The sequence below is a fragment of the Pseudopipra pipra genome, chromosome 3 (assembly GCF_036250125.1).
Source record: "Pseudopipra pipra isolate bDixPip1 chromosome 3, bDixPip1.hap1, whole genome shotgun sequence".
NCBI classification, from domain to species: Eukaryota; Metazoa; Chordata; class Aves; order Passeriformes; family Pipridae; genus Pseudopipra; species Pseudopipra pipra.
The window spans coordinates 101,370,199-101,392,772 of record NC_087551.1 but is presented as its reverse complement, the minus strand read 5'-3'; the positions used below and the strand labels follow the sequence as shown (position 1 = coordinate 101,392,772).

Here is a 22,574-nt window from a genome sequence, read left to right as displayed (position 1 = left end):
CCCTCTCTGACAAGAGGAACATCCAGTCATCAAGTTTGACACACCCAGATTTTCAGAAAGGCTTCTTACACTCAGACCCCACAGATGTGGGAGAAGGTGCTTAAAAGAGAAGCTTCCTGAAGTCTCTTGATAATGAATTAAAGCATTATTTAAATTAATTTCCATGTTATTGAAAGGAAATCAGCCTTATGCTTCTTATCCAGAAGGGCAGAAATATGTGGACACAAGCTATGATTGAGAGTCTGACTCCTGTGACTGTCCAGTGTGTCAGCACTGGGTAGCCAGGGCTACACTCGCTCTTTCTCAAGCGGGAGGCAAAGACTATAAAACAACCTCGTCACTTACCGCTTCCATTAGGCCTTTCAGAGATGGTGTCTTTAACATCAGTGCATCAAAGACTTCCTCTGACTCTTTTCGCACATACAGCAACACTGAAAAGCAATTTGGAGAGAGGAATTAACTGCGTAATTGGTCCTCAAAAAGATCTGTATCCCATAGTGGCTAAGCACACAGTGACACACTCTGAGGATCTTACGAAGAGATGGACATACATATGTTCAATACACATTGCAGACTGCATCACAGACATGCACAGCTAGATTAACTCAAAACGTACTTTTTTTGCACATAAAGCTATTGCATGCTCAAGCATCTTTATTGTCAAAATACTTTAATATTTTCTCTATTATTTGAAAAAAGGTCATACTTGAAACACAGAAAGGAGGAAGACAAAACACAAACCTTTGAGACTCTTGGGTTCCTCTATGTCTCACAGGTTATCTGCCATAAGACTTTGCACAATCAAATGATCTGATAGATGCTACCACACCAGGTGAAGCCCATCCTGGACACCTTCTAATTTTTAAATAATTTATTTGTACAGTCCTCTACTCCTCCTAGCTGTCTCATCTCTCTTCCAATCCCTTGCTGTGTTTCAGTAATGCTCATACCACTACAGCTGACAGACAATACAGGCTTGGTCTCCTGCTAGGAGGGCAATGAAGGAGTAAGAAGCCCAATTAGGTGAGCATCCCTAGCGTTCTCAAGCTAGCACAGAGTCATTATATGTAACATCAGCCTCATTAAAAACTGCATTAAGGTTGAGGAATAAGCCAGGAAAGCAAAAAAGCTTGGCCTTTAACAGCTTTGCTGTCTTTAATCCATCTTCTAATGACTAGGTATTGCAGCCTGGATTCTTCGCAAGGGTTTATCAGCCACAGTTTTGACACACCTGCAACACGGAACAACTACTGGCATTTCTAATTGAACAAGGTCAACTCAGGACAGCACAGCACCCGGATGCATTTCCTCTGCTAAAGGCAGGTTTAAAAAAGAAAGACTGTAGATCTAAAAAAAGGAAGACAGCACACATGCTCTCAGTTACAGCACAGGTCAGATGACACCCAGTCAAAGGAGAAAGAATCCCATGGGTCTTGTCTTTTGGCATACAGAAACATGAAAAAACAAGAAGTCTAATCTCCTTTTATAAAATCCATCCTTCCTTACTAGTATATCCAGACTACAGAAGTGCAGCCCCATTATGGTCAGACTTGCTAGACTAAACCTTTGCTGCAATACAAGTTTAATATTTCAAGCTTTGTTGTGGTCCTTCCACACATGACTGTCATCAGGCAAATACACCATGTTCACCACCCCAAAGGGACCTCTTATCTCCTTCCACGACACCACAGCAACATCCAGTGCCACGTGAAATTGCAATGACTGAAACACAGCTAAAATTAGCAGAATATTCTCTTAGCCCATTTTCTGGCACCATGAAAGATGCAAAAATCTTATATCTAGAACCAGTTCTTGAGTATTGCCTAAAGTTCTGGAGCAGATTTCCAGATTTCGTAGCGGCTTACATGGTAAATTCTCTTCCCCAATCCACTAGGGAGACTGGTAAGCTGCTCACCTCCTCTTGACTTTCTTTCCTTACAGGTTCAGAGCCAATTAGTGTCTAAGCTGGCAGAATACCCCAAACATTCTGACACTAAAAGATTTGCAGAGCTGAACTACATCCTGACACACAAACTCTGTCACTATTCAAAGCCAGAGAAATCAGGGTGAAGAATACACCAAAATAAATTAAACACTCTTTAATCTCAGATGCATGTCTCTTCACTGAAAGAAGAAAATACCTCTTTTTGGCTCTTCTATTCTGGCCATCTTATTTGGAGTAGCGATGAAGTCCTCTTCACCAATATAAGCTCCTCTCTTCAGGTTGGAGCTGTCATTGACAGGGCAAAAAGTTAGCAGTTGTACAGGGACTTACTCCTCTGTCTGAGAGCAAGACATCAGTAGGTTGAAGAAGGGCAGCTCTTACCTTTCACCCTCTAGTTCTTCTGAAGCAACAGGAAGGACCTTTCAAAACAAAGGAGAAATTTTGTGAAAATTTTATCCAGAACTAGAATTCATTTCTTCTTATAATCTTTCAACCCTGTATCAAATGACACTTTCAATCAATCTTCCAAAAGCCAGTAAGCATCTTCTTTACCTTTTTTCATAAAAATGATTAAAGGATCTCAAATGAGAGAGACAGGAACAAAGAACAGCTAACCAGCTGTTCTGGACTGGCATAGAGTCTGACAGACCTAGGGACTTTGTAGGAAAACATGCAGATGTTTATTCTCCATCCCTGCTAGGAGTCTAGACAATGCTCTTAAAAAAGTATAGTTTAGATTATGTTAGAGCACACCAGAACTCCTGGCTCAGGAAAGTCCAAGATTTTGAAACCTGGTTGCACACTAATTTTTCCCTTCCGGCTTCCTGTAAGTTGGAACTTTCCAGGAACACTGAGGCAGGGCGCTCTGGCAGTGGATCACAGAGCTGACACGTGTGCCAGTTCCACAGGATGGATTCTCACCCTGCAGCAGGCGGGTGGAGGAGCCCGCGCTGTACAACAGCGCACCAGGATCCCAACAGGCACTACAAGGGAAAACCAGCCTGCAGTTCAATCAGTGGAGATGCCATGTAAAATCCTTTCAGATTCACAGAAACTGGACTTCATAGGAAACCAATTTGATGGGAAAACATCCCCAGTTAACTCTTGCCAATGCAGCTTGGAGCAACAACCCTTGCTTACATGAGACTCAGCCTGTATTTGATTACGGCATTGATGCAGACAGTCTGACATTTCATGTGTACACACAGCATCCCAGAGCCTCTTCATGCCCACACCCATGAACTTTACTTACATGAGCTCCACGCTGGAGGTTTGCAAAGTGAACGTCAGGAATGAAAAGGACAGGCTGAGTGTCCAGATCCATGAAGGGCTTGAAGATGGTGATGTCTGTACGTTTGTGTGAGGGAAGCATGGGCACTTTGACATCAGAAACTGCAGAGACAAAGATCAGAAGAAAGGATAGTGAAGGCCCTAATAGGGCTGTGGCTTTCCTCCATCATTTAAAAGGCACATATGCTACTGAACAAGGGTACTCTGTAGTCAGGGTCAAAGCAAAAAGCTTCTGTAGTGAGGGAGTTTGAACTTGGATTGTCTACCTCTCAACTGAGGGACTGGGCCCTAAAGAAACAGCTTGCTTCACAGAGTAGTAAAAGTTTTCTCTATCTCTCCAATTGAGCCGCTTGACTTTGTTCAGATATTAAGCAGGATGGAGAATAACCTGGCCAGTCACCCCAACAGAGGAACCTAGGTCTTCCATATACCAAGCAAACCATGCAAACAGAGGGCAAAAACTAGTCCATGCCCCATCTTTTCCCTGTCCATTCCCTCAAAAGCTTGCTGGTGTTCCCATACCAGGAACACAGAAAGAAGACAAGGGAACAACTTGCAACTCATGTGGTCCCAGTTGGGAACCTCTCAAAGAGACAGCACCACAGGATAACTACCTACTACAGACACAGTACAAATTGTGTGGTTTCCAAGTTGCTACACTGAGAGTTACGTTTTGATTCCACACTTTAAAGTTTCACATTTTGGTTCATCTCATTGTTCATTCTGGTCACCTCAAGCTGTCAGATCCTAGTCCACCTCCTCCAAGAACCAGCACTGTCTCCCACGGAGCACTTTAGCTCTCACAATGCACCAGCTGACGTGACACAAGCCACCAAGAGGGCAGACTTCAACCACAAAGACCCACTTGGGAGACAGTGAGACAGGAGGTGCCTTGAACTGCACTTCAGACACATTTATGTCAAACTACCACAGCTGATGACTTCATTTTACCCAGTGGAAACATATCAATTTGGGGTCAAACCACCCGCAAACAAAAAAAGTGTTTTGCAAAAAAAACCACTTCATTTCTCATGTCCTCAGTAGAAAATACACATTTTTCTCCTTGCAAAACTGAGTTTCTTAAAGAAACTTGAGCAATCCCTGCAAAAATAAATTTGACCAAAAGCCACCAACTATTTCTATGCTATTGATGAGTTCATGCACATGTGGCATTTGTGATCCTGCAGGTGGGTATAACAGCTTATGGCTTAAAGGAATCAAAAACTTACAACACAAGAACTAAAGAGCAAAGGATTGTACTTTCCAGGAAAAGAAGGGTCACATCAGGCTAAGCCCAAGCCAAAAATAATTAATAATGGAAAACAGCTTTTGTAAAATCATAAGATCCTGGAAAGGCATATTGAAACTGTCCTCCCTTTCCAGCCATTATGCAAAGGGCTGTGTGCAGTAATCTTTTGGGAGCCTCTGGGGCTACTTCATTTGTGAAATGTTAACAGTGTGCTAAACCTACCTCTCATCATGTACTTCGGGGAAAAAACAAAACCCCAGCCCTTTCCACAACTGCCCTTGAGCAAATAGGTTCCCTTACAGCATTATCTTCTTCTGAAGCTGCTCCAGCAACCTGTACCTGCTGTGTCAGGAAAATCCTGCCCGACAAGCTGTGAGGCGCCTGCTTGTTGAACCAGTCGGGCTGTTAATAGCACACGGCGCAGAGCAAGTGAGAGCACGCACCTGCCCCGTGCAAACAAAGAACAGGGAGATACATTTTCCTCTAAGCAGCTCTGCTAGTGAATAGTCATCCAAATACAGGATCTGTCATCTGCAGCAGCTAAAGGAAGATGTTCAGCAGAAAGAAACTCCTCAGCCCTTACATACTACAGTGCTGAGGTCTCCACAGCCTTCACACCGCAGAAACTTTGAAATTATTTACTAAGGACCACTTTGCTCTAGAAGAGTGAGCATAGGGCTGGGAGGCTGAAGGCTCAGCTCCAAGGCTGCCGCTGCCTTGCTGAGGAGTTGTAAAACATTTTCAATGCAAGTTAAAGCCTAAGTTTAGGATCAAGCTGGAAACACTTGGAACAGATACAGTTCTTGCTGCCACCTGGACCTGCTGGGGCTCCAGCAGTGCCCAAGAATCCCACCCACACCCTCTCACTTCAATTGCTACAACCCATACCTGATTGAATACACAGCAGGACCCTGTCTAGGACAGAAAGAACTATGCAGAACAAAGCCCTAAGTGACCCAGTGTGTTGCAGAACATGACGACTCCATCCGCAACTGCTTAAAATAAGCACTATTCCATGTGGGAAAAATTGACTTTAGAGTTCTACTGCACAAGATATTTGTAGCCAAAATCAAAATTGGTATTTAAAACACTGATGGAATAATTTCTACTTACAGGCATTCAACTGAGAGCTGGGGTCAGTGCACTTGCCTTTTCTTTTGCTTTGCTTTCGCTCTTCATCCCTGATCTTCCTCTCTGCTCCCTGTCAGACAAGAGATTAAGGGAAGGGGGGGAGAGAGAAAGGAGAGAAAGAGAGGGAGGGAGAGAGACACTTTTAATTTTTTTTGTTTTCAGCTGCAGAGGCAGGAACACCAATTATCCCAGAGCTGTGTTTGTGGAGGTCAGCTCCACAGTATCTGAGCTCTAGGTTTGTCAGTGAGTGCCAACTCTGAGATCTGCTTACTTTTGAGTCCTAGCATCTAATGAAATCCAACAACCATACCCAAGATGCAAACACTTGCTTTTCTTTTAAGTCAGATGGGGATATGATGACAAAAGATACCCACATCTATAACAATTGTATAAAGTGTGAGATAAAAATATAGGTTAAATGTTTAAGACAATAAAAAATTGCACATTCCCTCAGTTCACTTGATAGATCCTGATCTATAGAAGTCACACCATGCTTGGATCAACAAGTGCAAAACACCTTCCTGCACATTTCACATCGAGCCTGCAGCACTTATACCAGCCCCCACACATCTCAAGCTGCAGACATGCATCCTTTTAAAGCAGGTATTACTACTTCTCTTTTCATCAGGGCCAGGCTATGGTGGAATACACAGATCCCAAACTTCATGCCTGCACTGTTCCTGGCCTTCCAAACCAAGCAGATGTGGGGACAGTGCCATATTTTCTGCAAGGTGCAGGCAACTATGATAGAGAGGGAAAAGGAAGGAAGAAGGTTTGTACTGGAATAGTGTTAATTCATCCACCTCTGCCCAGACCTCACATGTGACTGTGGGTTACATCAGGGATGTCACATTGCCAGTTCCATGAGGTGATAAACCCACAGTAGATCCCCAACACTCAATCCTGGTGCTACCATCAGATTATTGCCCAAACTGGTATATACAAGTTCTACCTGTCTCTCAACACCCTCTTGCAAAGCAGGGTAAAAGGTAACAGTTATCTGGCCATAGGAAGCCATTATTTCTCATTCCCACTCCTGCAAAGCTGACAAAACACACCCACATCCTCACATGGTGCTGGGGGAAGAAGAGATTAGCTATGACAAACACGGTGTCAAAAACCATGTGGCCATGGGATCAGAATTGGTGCCTAACAGTGCACTGCATGGGAGAAGGGGAACAGCCCTCCTTACCTCCCACTAAATCAATGCTCTATAGGTGTCAGGCTGCTTATGCCTCCTAGGTAACATCTGCACTAGCAATAAGAAGGAAAGTTAGCCAAGATATTGGATGCACATTAATATGTATCATCTTTTCTCCCCCTAATGAGAGGGACACAAGCAGCTTCAGGCAGTTACTGTGAAAAAGAGAAAAAAATTACACATGAAGACACAGGCATTGCCAGCTCTGCTTGACCCCATAAAGATGATACAGCTACTACAGTGAAGACATCCCATCTAAACCTCATCAGAGCTAGACCCACACCCCTCTATGACTTCCCTTACCAGAACAGTCACAACATCTCAGCTTGAGAGCAGAAAGATCAGATTGGCTCCAGATATGATTTTTACCTTTCATGTGGAAATAATACAGTTCTGCTACTCAAACACTGTGCTACAGAACAGCACCTGCTTCCATGTGGAGAACATGCTGATCCAACAAGAGCACACATTTTGAGAAAACCTCTGCCTTCCCATTCCCTGCTTGAAAGTCAACTTGATCCAAGCTACTGGGACTCAGGTAAACACATCTCAAATCTCACATAAAAACAGCAAGTTATGCCTTGGTAATAGGCTTTTCTGCCTTGCAGCAGAGCTCAGGGAGAGATGGTTTTAAACTGAAAGAGAGTAGATTTATATTGGACAGAAGGAGGAAATTTTTTTATGATGAAGGTGATAAGACACTGGAACAGGTTACCCATGAAAAGCTGTGGATGCCCCATCCCTAGAAGTCATCAAGGCCAGGTTAAACAGGGCTTTGAGCAACCTGGTTTAGTGGAAGGTATCCCTGCCAATGGCAGAGGTCTGGGCTAGATGACCTTTAAGAGCCCTGTACAATCCAAAACATCCTGTGATCATGCAACTAAAGGAACAGTCTCCGTGCTGCTGCCCACCCTGCCCCCAGCTGCCTTGCATCCACTCCCTCCTTCCACCAGCACCTCACTCACTTCTTCCTGCCATCCCACAAAAGCCTTCCCACAGCACTGCCCATCAGTACCAGAGTAACAACAGATCCCAGAGGGCAACACTAGCTATAATCTGTGAAACCCTGTATTTAATCTTCCTCATGTGGATGCATAGCTGAGGTACCGTTTACAGCAGAGAAGGTCTTCTTCCTCTAGGACAGGTCAGCCCCATCCCTACACAGCCCAAATACTGCTAGGCCAAGCCTGAATGAAGCTTGTACCATAACATGCAATAGGATGACATCATTACACCCATACTACTTTACTCAGGTCTTGAAACCACATAGGATTAAATAAAAACCAAACATCCTGGGCATCTGTGGACACCCTTTCTACAGAGAGAATACAAAGGAGAAGACAGAAACACAGGAAGAAACTTGTCTCAGAAACAGCAGATAATAAGCAGAAACATGTATCAGGAGCTTTCCCTTCCACCCAAGCATGGGAACCCTCCTCTTTCACTGCTTCCCTGTGTGAAGGCCCCCCCATAACATCAACTAAACTGTTTGACCTTCCGTAGGATATCTATTGATTTGTACAAAGAAAAAAGAGACAGCAGAGGATTGCCATGCCACTATCTGGGTTCAAAGTCAGTTCAGCCGTGCAGTGCAAGCACAGTCTTAACAGACAAAGGAATTGAGGACACGTACACAGAACTGTCCCCGTTAGGAGGCCAACAGCATCACAATTTGCTGCTTTTTTCCAGCACACCTCCACGCTATAGGCTTGGACCTACACAGAATAAACATGGATAACAGAACTTCTACAGGTAAGAGTGGCCACACAAGGACAAACACATTCAGGACTGCAACAGGTGTGGGTACTGTAGTAACAATGGTCCTGTAAACATTCAAAACCAGCTGACTGATACCCAAGATTCAATGCAGAAAATAGGCACCCCTTCTGAAACGCCAGTGCTCTTACAGGAGCCTGGAGCAAGCAGCCAGCATCAGGGTCAATGAGTACATTGGGTTTGTGGGGCAAGGTTTTGATGTGGCAGTTTGGGGGCGTTACAAGGGTGGCTTCTCTGAGAAGATGTTTATTCTAAGAAGCAACTTGCCCCATGCCCAACAGAGCCAATGCCAGTTGATTCCAAGACAGACCTGCCGCTGGCCAAGGCCCATCAGCAACAGTGGTAGTGCCTCTGGGCTAATGAATTTAAAAAAGGGAGAAAACCCTCTGTGCAGCAGCTGTCAGAAGAGACAAGGGGGAATATGTGAGAGAAACAGTTCTGCAGACACAAAGGTCAGTGAAGGAAGGGGAGAACGTGCTCCAGGTTCTGGAGCTGAGGTTCCCCTGCAGCCTGTGGTACAATCCATGGTGAGCAGGCTGTCCCCCTGCAGCCCATGAAGGACCCCCCGGCCCAGAGCAGGTGGATGCCCAAAGGAAGGGTGACTCCATGGGAAGCCCCTGCTGGAGCAGGCAGGGTCCTGGTAGGACCTGTTGCCCCATGGAGAGAGCAGCCCACACTGGAGCAGGTTTGCTGGCAGGACTTGTGACCCCATGGCAGACCTACAATGGAGCAGTTTGTGAAGAACTGCAATCTTTGGGACGAACTCGTGTTGGAGAAGTTTGTGAAGGACTGTCTCCTGTGGGAGGGACCCACAGGGTCCACAGGAGTGGACCAGCAGGGGAATAGTGTGAGGAGTCCTCCTGCTGAGGAGGAAGGAGCAGAAGACAACATGTGATGAACTGACTGCAACCTCCATTCCCTGTTCCCATGTGCTGCTGTGGGGAGGAGGAAGATAATTAGGAAGTGAAGCTGAGCCCAGGAAGAAGAGAGGGGAGAGGGAAGGTGCTTTAAGATTAGATTCAGTCTTATTTTTTATTATCCTGTTCTGATTTTGATTGGCATTTCTCCTTCTTTCCCTTCTCTTTTAATTCAGGTACAATTTGCAGTGTCTAGAGGAATAAAGCAGGAGAAGAAGTCAAAATCTGAAAAGAAAATAAAACTTGCACTGCCATTCCTGTACTACTAGATTTGCTGAAATTTCTGACAGACTCCAATGGTCTCCAAGTTATGTGCTGAGTACACATCTGCCTTTTTATTAACTGATTTGTCTTATTAGCAGTAGCACAAGCCTGTCAGTAATTTTAGCATGGTGTCAGCAATTGATTGAACAACTTATGAGTAAAAGATCCCCCCCTACCCTGCAGCAAGTTCATATTCACTGTTTTGTAGAGAATACAGGTTGATAACACACAAGACTACAAGATTACTTTAATGAAAGAACTTTAGTTGGCACGCTTGCCTCAGTCTCATCTTAAAGAAGAAAATTAAAAAAAGGAGGAGAAAAAAAAAAAAGACCTGAAGAAAGCCCCTAAGACCCAAGCTTCTTAGGCTCACTGGTAAGTCTTTAAGATGGCTCTGGAAAGCCTATGCTATTTCCCTGTAAATTATTTGCTGAAAACATCACAATGGGAGCAGCTACAGGCAGCTCTCCTAGCCATGCAGGAAAGTAGAGGGGCCTATTTAAAGGCATGTAGATGGACAACAGAACATGGCAGGATGAGTCAATGGGATGCTACAGCAAGGGGACAGTGCAGAGGGCTCTGCATATTTTGGGCAGTAAGTGGAGGCAGAACAGTGGTGCATGAGATGAATCTTTGGGTCAGTGTCCTGGGCGATCACCAGGCAAGACCACACAGCATGACCAGGGAAAAGCCAGCACAGGACTAGAGAGTGAGGGTTACAAGCCCATCTCAGACCTGCAGCTGCACAGAGGTATTTGAGATATCACTTATAAAAGTTCATCCTATAGAGTCTGGATGCAAAGAATGAGAGGCCCTAATCAAGTAGGATACCAGCAGAATAGGAAGTCCACATAGTTCACAGCAATCAAAGGAAGGACTGAGGAAGTCCAGGAAGCATTTATCTCTGCCTAGAACAATCTTGGTCACTCTGGAAATAGCAACGTTGCACATTACTTGCCATGGTCCTTCAAAAGACTGCTCAGGCAGCAACAGGTTACAAAGATTAGGAAACACCCTTTCTTTGCAGTTAAGCTTTTACAGTGGCTTCCAGCTCAGCTCCTACTGTTTCTTTCACAGCTTCTGGTGAGCAGTGGTTTTGGGACAGGCATCAATTCCCTGTGTGCTAAAACCGAAAAGCAGAGCAGTCAAACCACAGCACCCATCCAGCTTGTAAAGGGGCTTTGCTACACTGATGTATCACACATCACAAAATGTGATACATTTTCTGCTCACAAGATATGCGAGTTACTGGTTTGGTTTTTTTTTTTATTACAAGTGCAGTAAGAACATGAAAAGAAATTTAAAAGGACCAAGACAATACAGCCTGGGGAGAAAGACAAGCCTTCTCTTGCTCAAATCATTGGCAATGATTTCTCCTGCTGAAGGCACTCTGCAGGACTTCCCAGTGTCAGTCTGCCACTGACTGACCTTTCTCCAAAGTCAATGCTTAGGAACACTTCTCAGCACTCCAGCATTTTGAGAGCAGCAAATTTATCTGAGGTCATCACAACATTTATGAGCCAAGTAGAAGGGGTTGAAATTTTTTCCTTGCAAAGGCTAGACACAGACAGGACTCTTCAGTGAGTCAAAATAGCAAGTGACAGAATTAGGAGGAGAAAAAAAAAAAAAAGCTGCTAAGCTGTGGAACAGCCTTTCTCAAACAGTCACTGGCACAGTGACCCAACCTTACCTTGTCGCAGAAGACTTTAATTTGACAGTAGGCTCTGTGGACAGGTTTGTTACTCCTGTTATTGTAGCTGTAGGTGTCAATCTGAAGATTCAGGGGCAGGCCTTTAACTCCCTTCTGAGAGGAGAAATCTGTGCTGAGGCAGTTCACAGAAATGAAAACCTGCAGAATAAGAAAGCAGAACCCATCAGTAGTGACACGCTGACTTCTGGCTGACCACTGAGCAAGGGACTACTCGGTGACTGCTGAGATCTAAATGCTGGTCCTTGCCACTACAAGCAGGACCTCTTTTCTTCTGAGACATCAGATAAAATCCCCAAGCACCACAACATTCTTAAGTCTTTATATAAGCCATTAGAGGGGACAAAGCCACTTTATCCAGAATAGATTTCAACGAACTCTCCCAACTTTAGGAAGACTCCACCCATCTTTCCCAGTTTTTTCCACCCAAGAAATCCCAAATATCATCAAATTTTTAGCAGAAGGAATTGTCCTATACTCAATCCTCACTGCTCAGTGTTTATCACCCTGGTAAGGACACAACCATGCTTTGAAAAATTTATGCTACTTCGGGCAAGTTAAAACAAATCTTTTCCTGAGTTTTACATAAGCTGCTGCTATCGCAGCTTATGCTTGAAACTACTTGGTTGAAGGGGTTTTATGTTATTTTTTGTAAATGTTATTAAAAGCTTTTTAAAAATATTAGGGAACATGTTATCTTTAAACACAGGAATAATGCCATTATTTCAGTAAAAATTTCTGGGCTTCATACTAAGAAGTTGAACACTACTTTGAATATTCCTCAGTAAGACCTGCAATATCCTGTTAACATTCAGATTGAAAGGGAAAGAGAAATATTTGTATTATTCTTATAAAAAACTTAATTACATGGGAAATTAACTGTGATTTTGAACGTATCTAATTTAATTTTCATAATGGTCTAAAAACCCAAGAAAAACCAAAGAAGCCAAAGCACACACGCAGGCAGAGCACAAGTCCAGTGCTGCTTAACAGAAGGAAGAAATATCCTTATGTGGGTATGAACAGATAGACCAGAGGATTTTGTATCCAGAACATGGGCTTGCAGCGTGCCAGGCTTTTCTACAGGCACAATGCCCATTACCAGCACGTCTCAGAAGAAGCTGCAAGGATTAATTACCAGGAATTTACAAGCCACCAAGACCTGCAATGACTCCTCTCCTCTCTGCCTCAAGAATAAAGGCTGGGAGCTCACTGCTTCACAAAGTAATCAAAAGCCTTGGGAGCCAGAAGCACCTTCCCAGAGATCTTGCGGCAGCAGCATCCCCACGACCCGATGGCTCGGTGCTGCTTCCAGGAAGCGCCATTCGAGCCTCCGCAGTGAGCTGGTGCCACCTCCCGGAGCTGCAAAGGCTCACGCCAGGCTTGGAAAAGCTTATGGGCTTTGGTTTTGCTGAGTGCCGCTTATCGTGGGCCTCTTCGCACAGGTTCTACAACACCCTTTAACAGTTTTAACGAAAGAGGGGAAATGGAAATTTTGTAACTATCACCAGATTAGGGTTATAAAGTAATTGTTTTTTCCCCACCATGGATGTTTTTTCCATCTTTTTGCTGTATAAAAAGACAGGGCAGGGAGGAAGAGTAGTGCAATTAAGCAACTTCTCTGTCTTCTCCCAAACCTGTGCTGTTCTATGACAACTTTTTGTGACAGTGTTCTATACATCTCAAATCACAGCCAGGAAAATTATTTTAAAATAAACTCTTCTCAGTCTTCCCCAGACCAACTCAAAGGATGGCTTTGCCAGCTTTTATCCACCTGCTTCCCTTTTTGCTACCTTTGGCTTTACAAGGGCATTTTGCCTGCAGCACTGGCACACCCCAGGGGGAAGCTTCAAGGAGTCTGAAGAGCTGCTCTCACCGGCTTAGGAGCTAGGTAATCAGATGTATGCACAGCCTAAATAATTGCGTTCCCTGAGTAGGGGTTTTGTTTTTTAAAAGACCCTCAGCTCTGGTGTTTGCATATTTTTACATTTTAAATTTTAATTTTAAATTTACCTACACTGAATATTCATGCATAACTTTTTCATACAGAAATGAGTTACTTCATTCTTTAAGGAAAACATGCCCAAGCAACCACGTCAGCAGGTCCACCACCGCCTCAAAATTTCTGTGAAATCCCTCAACTGAGTTTCACATCACTGGACACCAGCAGTGTTGAATACCAGTCACCAGTTCTCCAGTATATGTTGTCACTTCTCTTTTGAGACTTCAGGTCTGTTTTCAGTTTTTATGGCTTACCGGCCACACAAAGCCCATGCACCACACTGGGCTGAAGGTCAAAGAGTCTCTGCATGACAGATGCATGTTACTACAGTGGAGCTGCATGGGTATCCCATGGGAATTTAGGATTGCTTGTCAGATGACAAAGATTATCCTCCTGCTTTAGAGTCTCCTCATTTGATTAGCTTTGGCTTTAAGCAGCTGATTTCATTTTCATACCATTTAAGTCTTCAGGACTCTAGGCAGGAGATGACAACTAAAACCTAATCACCTCTCTGAAGCTACAGGGAGCCACCAGCCTGTCTTCTGTTTGTACTGAGCCAGTACAAAAGGACCATATACTTCTCCCTACTCATCCTGTAACTCCTATTTTTGAGCAACTTCAGGATACCTCAAGTTTCACAAAACAAGAGTTTTAGCAAACAGCTCTTCCAGTTCAGGCTAAAACAGTTTCAGCCGGGTGCTTTTTGTTCAGGAAGATTTGACTTGCATTCAAAAAGGAACATAAGGCAAAGTGACTGCGCCAGCTACATCCCCACCCCAAAATTGCCAGAAGAAAGAAAAACATAACCGCAGAAGTTGCTCTGCGTCTTCAGCCTGCTGAGCAAGATTCCTTTTCATGTGTTCAACCTATTTTTCTAAAGGCAGTTCCGCATTCTCAGCTATATTAAGATTTGCTGTTACTTAAAAAAAAAACAAAACCCAAACCATTTTCATCTTGCCTCCCAAGATTTGACATAAAGGCAGCACTTAAAAATAGAGCACTGTCAAGCCTGGGCACTTACAAACATGAGTAAAGCCCTCAAAAGTTACCCAGATTTTCTTTAAAACTGAGATTTCTAAAGGGATTAGAAACCTGTTCTCAAGTAATTTTGCTTGCTCGGCAGTTAAGTTTTTAGTCTATATTTGAATCATATATCTAGGCTTTTCTCTCCAACAAACTCAGACTTTATTTTTCTTTTACTTTTTGTTAATTTTTTTCCATGATTTTTCTATCTCTTACTCATGAAAGCCAAGATAGTCATTGAGACAAATGGCTCCACAACAGTGAGGTCTCAGATGAGACACCAAACAGCACAAAAAGCGTGAGCTGGTACAAACTGCTAACCCCCCACACCTGGCATTCACCCCAACACACTAGAGTCTCCTTTCTCCAACACTAGGCTGAGATTCCTGCAGCCTTTGGGGCAGATGAGCAGTGGCCCAGCTGCACACAACAAAAGACCGAAGGCAGAAGGATTAAAGCACCTCCTCTGGGATCATGCTGGAAGCTAACGTGGGAAGAAGTCAGACCTCATGACTTCCCAGCCTGCTTTAACCACCTGACCCCTCACGCCCCTCCTCACCTAAGTTGGGAGGAACACACCGTGCCTACATTCAAATCTACAAGAAACAATCTTCCATTTTAATAATGCAGAAAAAAAAAATTAATCCGACAGCTCTGCTGTGTGCCCTCAAGGAAGGGCAGCAGAGACAGCCAAGTTCTTTCCACACAGCACCTTTTTCTAACAAGATCTGCCTTTCAAACAAACCAGGAAAAACAGGCATAATTAAAGGGCAATCAAAGCCCTGCAGGAACCTCACTGTCAGCGAGATGAAAGATGCCTTTTTTAAATGAAGGCTTGCATACCCAGATCTCTTCTCCTTGGTTTATCTTGGACGCCGTACTCTTTTGTCACACAAAAAGCACCAGCAATTTTGTTAGTCCAAAGGCTACATATGCAGCAGCTTTAGATGAAATGTCACCTTGTACAGCCTCATCTGACTCACTGCAGAGCACAGTTGAAAAGCAGCGGTACGTAGGTACACACCAGTGACATCTGGGGCTGCCATAGGTAATGGTGAGCAATTCCACTGGGTACAAGCACACCAGGAGCTCCAACCAGTCCCCAGACACAGGCATGGGTCACACTATTGTGCAAAGTCCTGTACATCCTTCTGGATAAGGCCCTACAGAGGCAGACTTGGGATTTTTTTCCAGTCTGATCACCTTGCTCCACATGGCTTTCATTTCAAGAGAAGACAGGTAAATTGTATTTACCTTCTCCTATTTATGCTCTGTTATATTTTTGTACCCAAAGGATTAAGATGTTATTCACCAATCCAAGCACATTAATTTTTTTTTTCTGCATTATTAAAATGGAAGATTGTTTCTTGTAGATTTGAATGTAGGCACGGTGTGTTCCTCCCAGCTTAGGTGAGGAGGGGCGTGAGGGGTCAGGTGGTTAAAGCAGGCTGGGAAGTCATGAGGTCTGACTTTTCTCTACTGAAAATTCAGATAAAAACTTTAACTTTTCTGACACTAGTAGGCAAAAGCCACTCATTTTAACCACAGAATGGCTTGGGCTGAAGTGACCCTAAAGATCATCCAGTCCAACCCCCCTGCCATGGGCAGGGACACTTGCTACGAGATCAGCTTGCTCAAAACCTCATCAAACCTGGCCTTGAACACACCCAGGGATGGGACATCCACAACTTCTCTGGGCAACCTGTTTTAGTCCCTCACAGTAAAGATTTCTTCCTAATATCTAATCTAAATCTGTCAGTTTAAAGCCATTCCCCCTTGCTCTGTATCACTACAAGCCCCCATAAAAAGTCTCTCTCCAGCTTTCCTTCTGGTCTCCTTTAGGTACTGGAAGGTGCTCTAAGGTCTTCCCAGAGCCATCTCTTCTCCAGGCTGTACAACCCCAACTCTTCAGCCTGTCTTCATAGAAGCAATGCTCCAGCCTATGTTATATTCAACTTATATTATATTCGGTCTATGTTATATTCAACTTGAAATTGTCAGGATGCTTTTCATTTTGGATTACTGTGTCTGTAAAGAATACAGAGTTTGGAGCATACAGTACAACAACCAGAGACAGATTAAACTGTGATGAGCTTCTTTCCAGGGAATGCAGTCGGATATTGTTTTTCTTGACCTTGGTTAAAATAGTTCCAATGTTCTGCCCAAAACACAGCAGACAAAGGGTGGGTCCTGAGACCATTTCCCTGACACAAAGGCAGTGTCTCCCCCTCCTGTAAAGAAAAACTACCCAGAAGCTTGAAGTTGGTTATTTCAATGCTCATAGCTGAAAGCATATGGTTTCTCTAAATGCTTGGACAAATATAAAAGGAAAAAATAAAGGGCGTTTTCTGAACATTTGTCCACATACGTTTCACCTATGCTGCGAACTGGTTGGATACAAAATATCTCCAGTCCAAAACCCTTTTAAATCACACCAGCACAGTTCCAAGCCCTTCCAAGAGGCAGAGCTGTCAGCCTGGGCACTGCCTTGTGCCAATCCAGCTACATGGCTTCCAGGATTGGCTCTGGGTCAGAGCCAGGGAGCTCGGAGTGCAGGCAGGCAAGCACAGGTCTGCCTGCACACACCACGAAGGCATGTCCTAGAAAAGCAATGCTGGGAAGACTCTTCTGTCTTTAAAAGAAAAAAAACCCAAACCCACACTTGGGTACAGATCACCTGAGAGGTGCCTCATCTTACTGCTCTCACATTAGTTTCTTCACCTCCCACATGCACCACAGGTTTTGCATCAGCAGGAGGTGAGCCAGGAGAGAGAGATAAAAAAATTGGGCAATTCTTGCACCTGTGGGCTCCTCAGCCACCTCTTGCCTTTGGGATCGGACACTCCAAATAAGGCTTGTCTGGCAGATGTGCAATAGGGCTGCATCCGTTCCAGCTCCACCCAGTCAGACTCAGAACCATCCTGCTCGCAGCCCAGGGAAGTTAGTTTGCATTCAAACGTACCAAGCCCAATTTGGGTGACTGACACAGAGCCTACCATGGGTCCCACACCACACCAAGGAATGACAAGTGGGGAAATATCACCAGTTCCAGATAAGAGAACATCCTCCTAGCAAGTTCACCCCATCAACAAAACAAAAATGCATGGTAATGAAAGGAAAATACATATTCCTGCTCACAAAGAACAATGCTGATTGTTATTCCATCCTGTTCCAAGGCAAGGAAATACAGCAATGTCTCTGCTCACAACATATGGGAAACCTGGAGATAGAGGTTCCCAGTCATACTGATGCTTCCTCCCACCCTGTGCTTTGATAAGATAAAGGTATGGGGCCAGGTTTTGTTAGGTTAGTTGGAAAGAAAATAAAAACAACAGTTTGGCAAAAAAGTGGCAATATGGAGAGAAAAAAACCCCACCAAGCAAACAAACAAAAAACCCCACAGAAAACCAATTCACACTTCCAAACCACCATCACCAATAAAAGCCCCTTAAAAACCAAAAAAACCCCAAACCCTGACAAAACCAAGAATTAAGTCTACAAAGGCACAAAAACGGTTGAAAAGGAAGAGTAACCATCAGGTATAAAAGGAAAGCAAAGAAAAGAAAAGAAAAAAAAAGATCACCCTAATTTTCCTACTAATTTTCTCTACAGAGAAGCTAATGTCAGGAGATTTTTCATTCAGCTTTAGGAAATACATCATGAGTCCCATAGCTGGAAGGACCAGACAATGGCAGAACTTGGAACACCAAGTTTGAAAGAAATACAGTGAGTTGAAAACTTGGTTCTAGCTGACAATGCTTAAAATCAAGGGCAGCATATGCCTGTTTTTCAGAAAATCCATGACAGAGCAGGGAGAGGTGTGTGTTAAGAGGCAGGTAAGCAATACTTGCTATGACTTTCCTATGTCACTGCTCCAAAGGCTGTGTGTACTTGTGCCTCAAAGTATTTGTGGTCTGCAGCCTTGGCTTCACACCAATCTCTTCCCTTTAAGTATGTTTGACTCATCACATTTCATAGTTTCATTTCCAACTAGCCAAACCTGTACCTCCTCAATGCTGCTGAAGGTGGCAACACCTTCTTTAATGAGGCATATGACTGCTGCTTCATTACAATGGCATCCATATAAATGTATGCAACATTCATCAGTCAAAAAAGTTGAAATTCTTCCTACAGTGAACACCAAGAGAGGATTATGCTAGAATAAACTCTTAAAATAAATCAGCGTACAGCCCAGCCTCACTTCAAGTTGTAGCAAGAGATCCACCCTCTCCAAAAATTGAGCTCATCTGAACCAAAAAATCCTGCTAAGACAAGAGAGGATATGCCAAGAAGACCACCCTCATTGCCCAATTTGCTATTTCGAAAAGTCATCCCAAATTAGACGCAAATTACTGTAATATAGGACCATTCAACTCTTCCTAGACAAAAAAAAGAAGCATTGATTAATTGCTCTGTCATTCAGGGCATCACTTAAGAGATAATACAGCACCTTCCATTTGTGAAAAGGCAGCAAAAAGCTCTACCATGATATTCTCCAGCTCAAAATGCTTGTTACACTAACACCCTTCTTAGTAGAAAGGGTCTTTTCACATGGAGCATCTGGCTTACAATGCCTTTTTTTTGGAGGGAAAGAGCAGGAGGACAATAGAACCCTTAATGTGCAGTGACATCATTTTTGGCTACAGTCCCAGCATCTAGCCTTAAGCAAGCCAGACAGAAGACCTCCAAGGGGCCCTTCTCTGGGAGCTGCTGGAAGCAATGCTGTGTTTCAGAAGAAACCCATTGGGAAGCACTGAAGGGGTGCCCCAGCACAACAGCAGGGTCCTTGCACTGCTAGAGCTACAAAAACAGGGCAAGGAGGATCTCGCAATCACCACGCACACAACTCGCTCTGTTCAGACAGGAGGCCCCAACCCTCCTGCTCCACAGGGCAGGAGCTCAGACAAGATTTGTGCAAAGCAGGATCCAACAAAGCCAGTTAACCCTGGGTAAACCAATCTGTCCAGATTGTTCAACTGCCGCTGACCTGAGAGCAGGCCATGTCCCCAGGCCAGAGTTAAGGGACAGAGAATTTGCTTCACAGCCTAACGGGTAACACAACAGAGGTAACAGAACAACAGCCAACAGTATGAAGAGCAGAATGAAATGTGCATTTAACCATGCACATAATGGCAATTTTCATTAAAAGACCTGTAATGGGGAACCAGGTGTGTTGTACCTGGGAAGAGATGGCTCCCAACTTCAAAAACTCATGATCTGAATCTATAAACGCTTCTCCTAATTGACATACAGAGGTCAAAGACACAAAAAGGGCTGCAAGGACACTATTTCTCTTCCCTACCTTTAAAATCCCCATTTTAAAGATGGCCAAGCCTGCTTAGTCAACAAGGGGCAGGCACCTCCAGAGAAAGCTCCATCCCAGCTCTAGACACCCTGTCCCTAATGAAGTCATAGATGTGAAAGATGACGAGTATATACTCAGACATCTAAAAGCTTCTTTGCAGGAGAAGAACCCCACCTCGACTGTCTGCCCAACCCGGCAGACACCCAGGATGGGGTGGGAAACTGTTTGAAGTCTCCACAAGCCTCAGGGTAACTCCAGCGCTACCTGTTGCGTGCAAGTGAGTATCAGCTACACATCTTTGTCAGACTCATCGAATCGCACTTCCACCCAAGCAGGATGGCTCCTGACTGAGCAGCTACACTGGCTTTCTTAAATATCCCATTCAACAACTTACCAGTTCATCTAACATTATTAATTTTCCAGTTCACCATCTTCCCTTTCCTTCTCGCAAAGCATGATTGTCTCCTCATCCAATTATTCCCCTTCCCTGGTCTGTGAGGTGATGAGATCAGACCTCACCCCTAACACAGACACCTGAAAGCCCATCTGAATTACCATTTCATCACTCCACAGTGTTTCCTGACAATCTTTCTAACCCTGACTGCATTCTCCTTTTAATCTCAACAGCACCACTTCAGGGCAGTTTGCCTTTTCCTCTCGAAGCCTGGCCTTCCTCCCCCCACCCTCAGCTCCCTTCACTGTCTCAGAGCAAGGAGCCTTTGGATCCTGGGCCCTTTTCCAGCTTGAATACACTCTTGCAAAGGTCAGAGAATACTTAACCCAGCCTCTTCTATGAAGCGGCTGCTTCCAGCAGATCCTGTGATGTCCCAAAATAACAGAAGAGGGCAGAGGGGAGCTGCCAGAGAAGTGAATTTGCTCTGAAATTTATGGATACGGTCTGGGTCCCAGGGTGGGAAGCATCTGTCATGCATGAAATCCTCCTGGTTCCTACACCCACAGGCTCACAAAACAGCACAACAACACAGCCAGCTGTGTAACAATCCCATCCATGCAGAGCCAGGCATGTCCGATGCATCCAGTGACCAAAGCCCTGGTCTTGCTCTCAGCTCTCCCAGCACAATGCAACTGGGAAATGGGAAATACTAAGGGCATCTCAAACTTCTTTTTTCCATCCCACAACTCCACAGCTGCAAAATCCACACATTTTCCTTGCTACAGAGGAAGCAAATGACTCACTGTGTGAAAGGAGCGTTTCTTCACCAGAAAGGTGTAGTTTACTAAATCCCCACAGTGCCCTAAGGAGACCAGCAAAGCACTCTGTCTGGCAGGTGACACCCTCCTGAACAGACACAGTGGCAGAGGTGCAATATCCCTGCACATGCCCACAAGAAGGCAAGAACTTGGTCCCAGAGCTGCTAGGGGCAACTCCTTGTGATAATATGCTACTTCTACATTAAATATGACACACATCCAGAGTCCTGGGTGCTTAAATGAATAACTACATCAGAAATCCCAGACACAGAGCCTCATCACCTCCCACTTGACACTGCTGCAATGCTGCTTGACACTGGGATCAAATCATTCCCACAGCAAACTGGAAGCAAAAGCAAGAGAAAGAAACAGGAGAAGCAGCAAGCCCAGAAGAATCACCTGGCTCTGGTCCAGGTAACTCCAAGGCTCAGGAAGCAAATTTCCAATAATCAAAGGCTTGCTGGCTGGTTAAACATACCATCTATGCAGCACTTCTGCTGTTATTAAACATAAAACACTATTTATTACTGCGAAGGACTTTCTGCAGCATTAGAAACTCAGCTCTGTCTAATCCTTGCTCTCTTCATACACTTTAAGACTACTGTTGGGGGGGCAGCGGGGGAGGGAAAGGAGAGAGCAAGAGCATGCAAGGTAAATGAACCATGCAATAAAAATTGTTGAAATTGGCTCAGACATCTCCTGATAAGATCACAGAAGTTGAGAAAGAATTGCAGCTCTACTGGTGAGAAATTCAACCATTGACAAAACACATCCACTCAGGGAAAATACTGAAGTTAAACAGACACTTAAACACACAGAGCACTTGCTAAAAATGGCAATTCTTTAAACACTGAAGTCAAGACTATTTTTGTCTTAATATGATTCTGATACCAGGAGCCAAGGCTTGCACATTTGGTATCAACAGTCCCCTCTGCAGGTTCATACAAACCAGTACTCACAGTATATGGATCTCACACACTAAGACTGTGAATCTGGAAGAAAATTTGTCTCTCTAGCTACCAAACCAGTCTGTCTCACACTCCCCACCACGACTTCATCCCATGAAGTTCAGTCCTGAGATGAAGTATCACAATGAGGGTCCTTAAAACTTTACAAGATGCTATATCATAGACTGAAGCTACTCATTCAGGGGTCTGTAGAGTGACTGGGCAATAACTACCCAGTAGGAAGGGATGGCCTTCCTTGGGGCAGCCACAGGGTTCTCAGCACCATCTCTAAGCCCTGCTCCTGGGTTAGTGACCCACCCCTACTGCTGCAGAATGGCTCAGCCAGTAGAGAGGCATCTGCAGAAAGTGCTTCCATCTCCCCGAGGACTTGAATTGCTCTGTCTCCATGACCCACCCCTGTGTGCAAATCCTAAGCCTTTGTGTATCTTATAGACACTGACTACCCAGGTTTGTTAAATGTCTGACTGGCTGTGGCAGCAGGATAACACTTTGGGAATATTTACTGACTCCTTTTGACTGCCATTCTGAAGCATCATCTGCTTGTTCACATAGTGAAGTGCTTCATGTTTCAGAAATCATGTCA

General features: G+C 44.3%; 1 protein-coding gene across 2 annotated transcripts in view; it reads right to left on the bottom strand.

Annotated features, from left to right (window-relative positions):
* Window positions 1–22,574, bottom strand: part of GRHL1 (grainyhead like transcription factor 1) — a 41,751-nt gene that overhangs the window by 5,628 nt on the left and 13,549 nt on the right. For both annotated transcript variants that reach the window (XM_064650509.1, XM_064650508.1), the window contains exons 9-14: window positions 11,464–11,622; window positions 5,598–5,685; window positions 3,198–3,337; window positions 2,327–2,364; window positions 2,142–2,230; window positions 346–431 (exon numbers count right to left, since the gene is read on the bottom strand). In XM_064650509.1, the coding sequence (XP_064506579.1) occupies window positions 346–431; window positions 2,142–2,230; window positions 2,327–2,364; window positions 3,198–3,337; window positions 5,598–5,685; window positions 11,464–11,622 (600 nt within the window). The remainder of the gene's footprint in view (window positions 1–345; window positions 432–2,141; window positions 2,231–2,326; window positions 2,365–3,197; window positions 3,338–5,597; window positions 5,686–11,463; window positions 11,623–22,574) is intronic.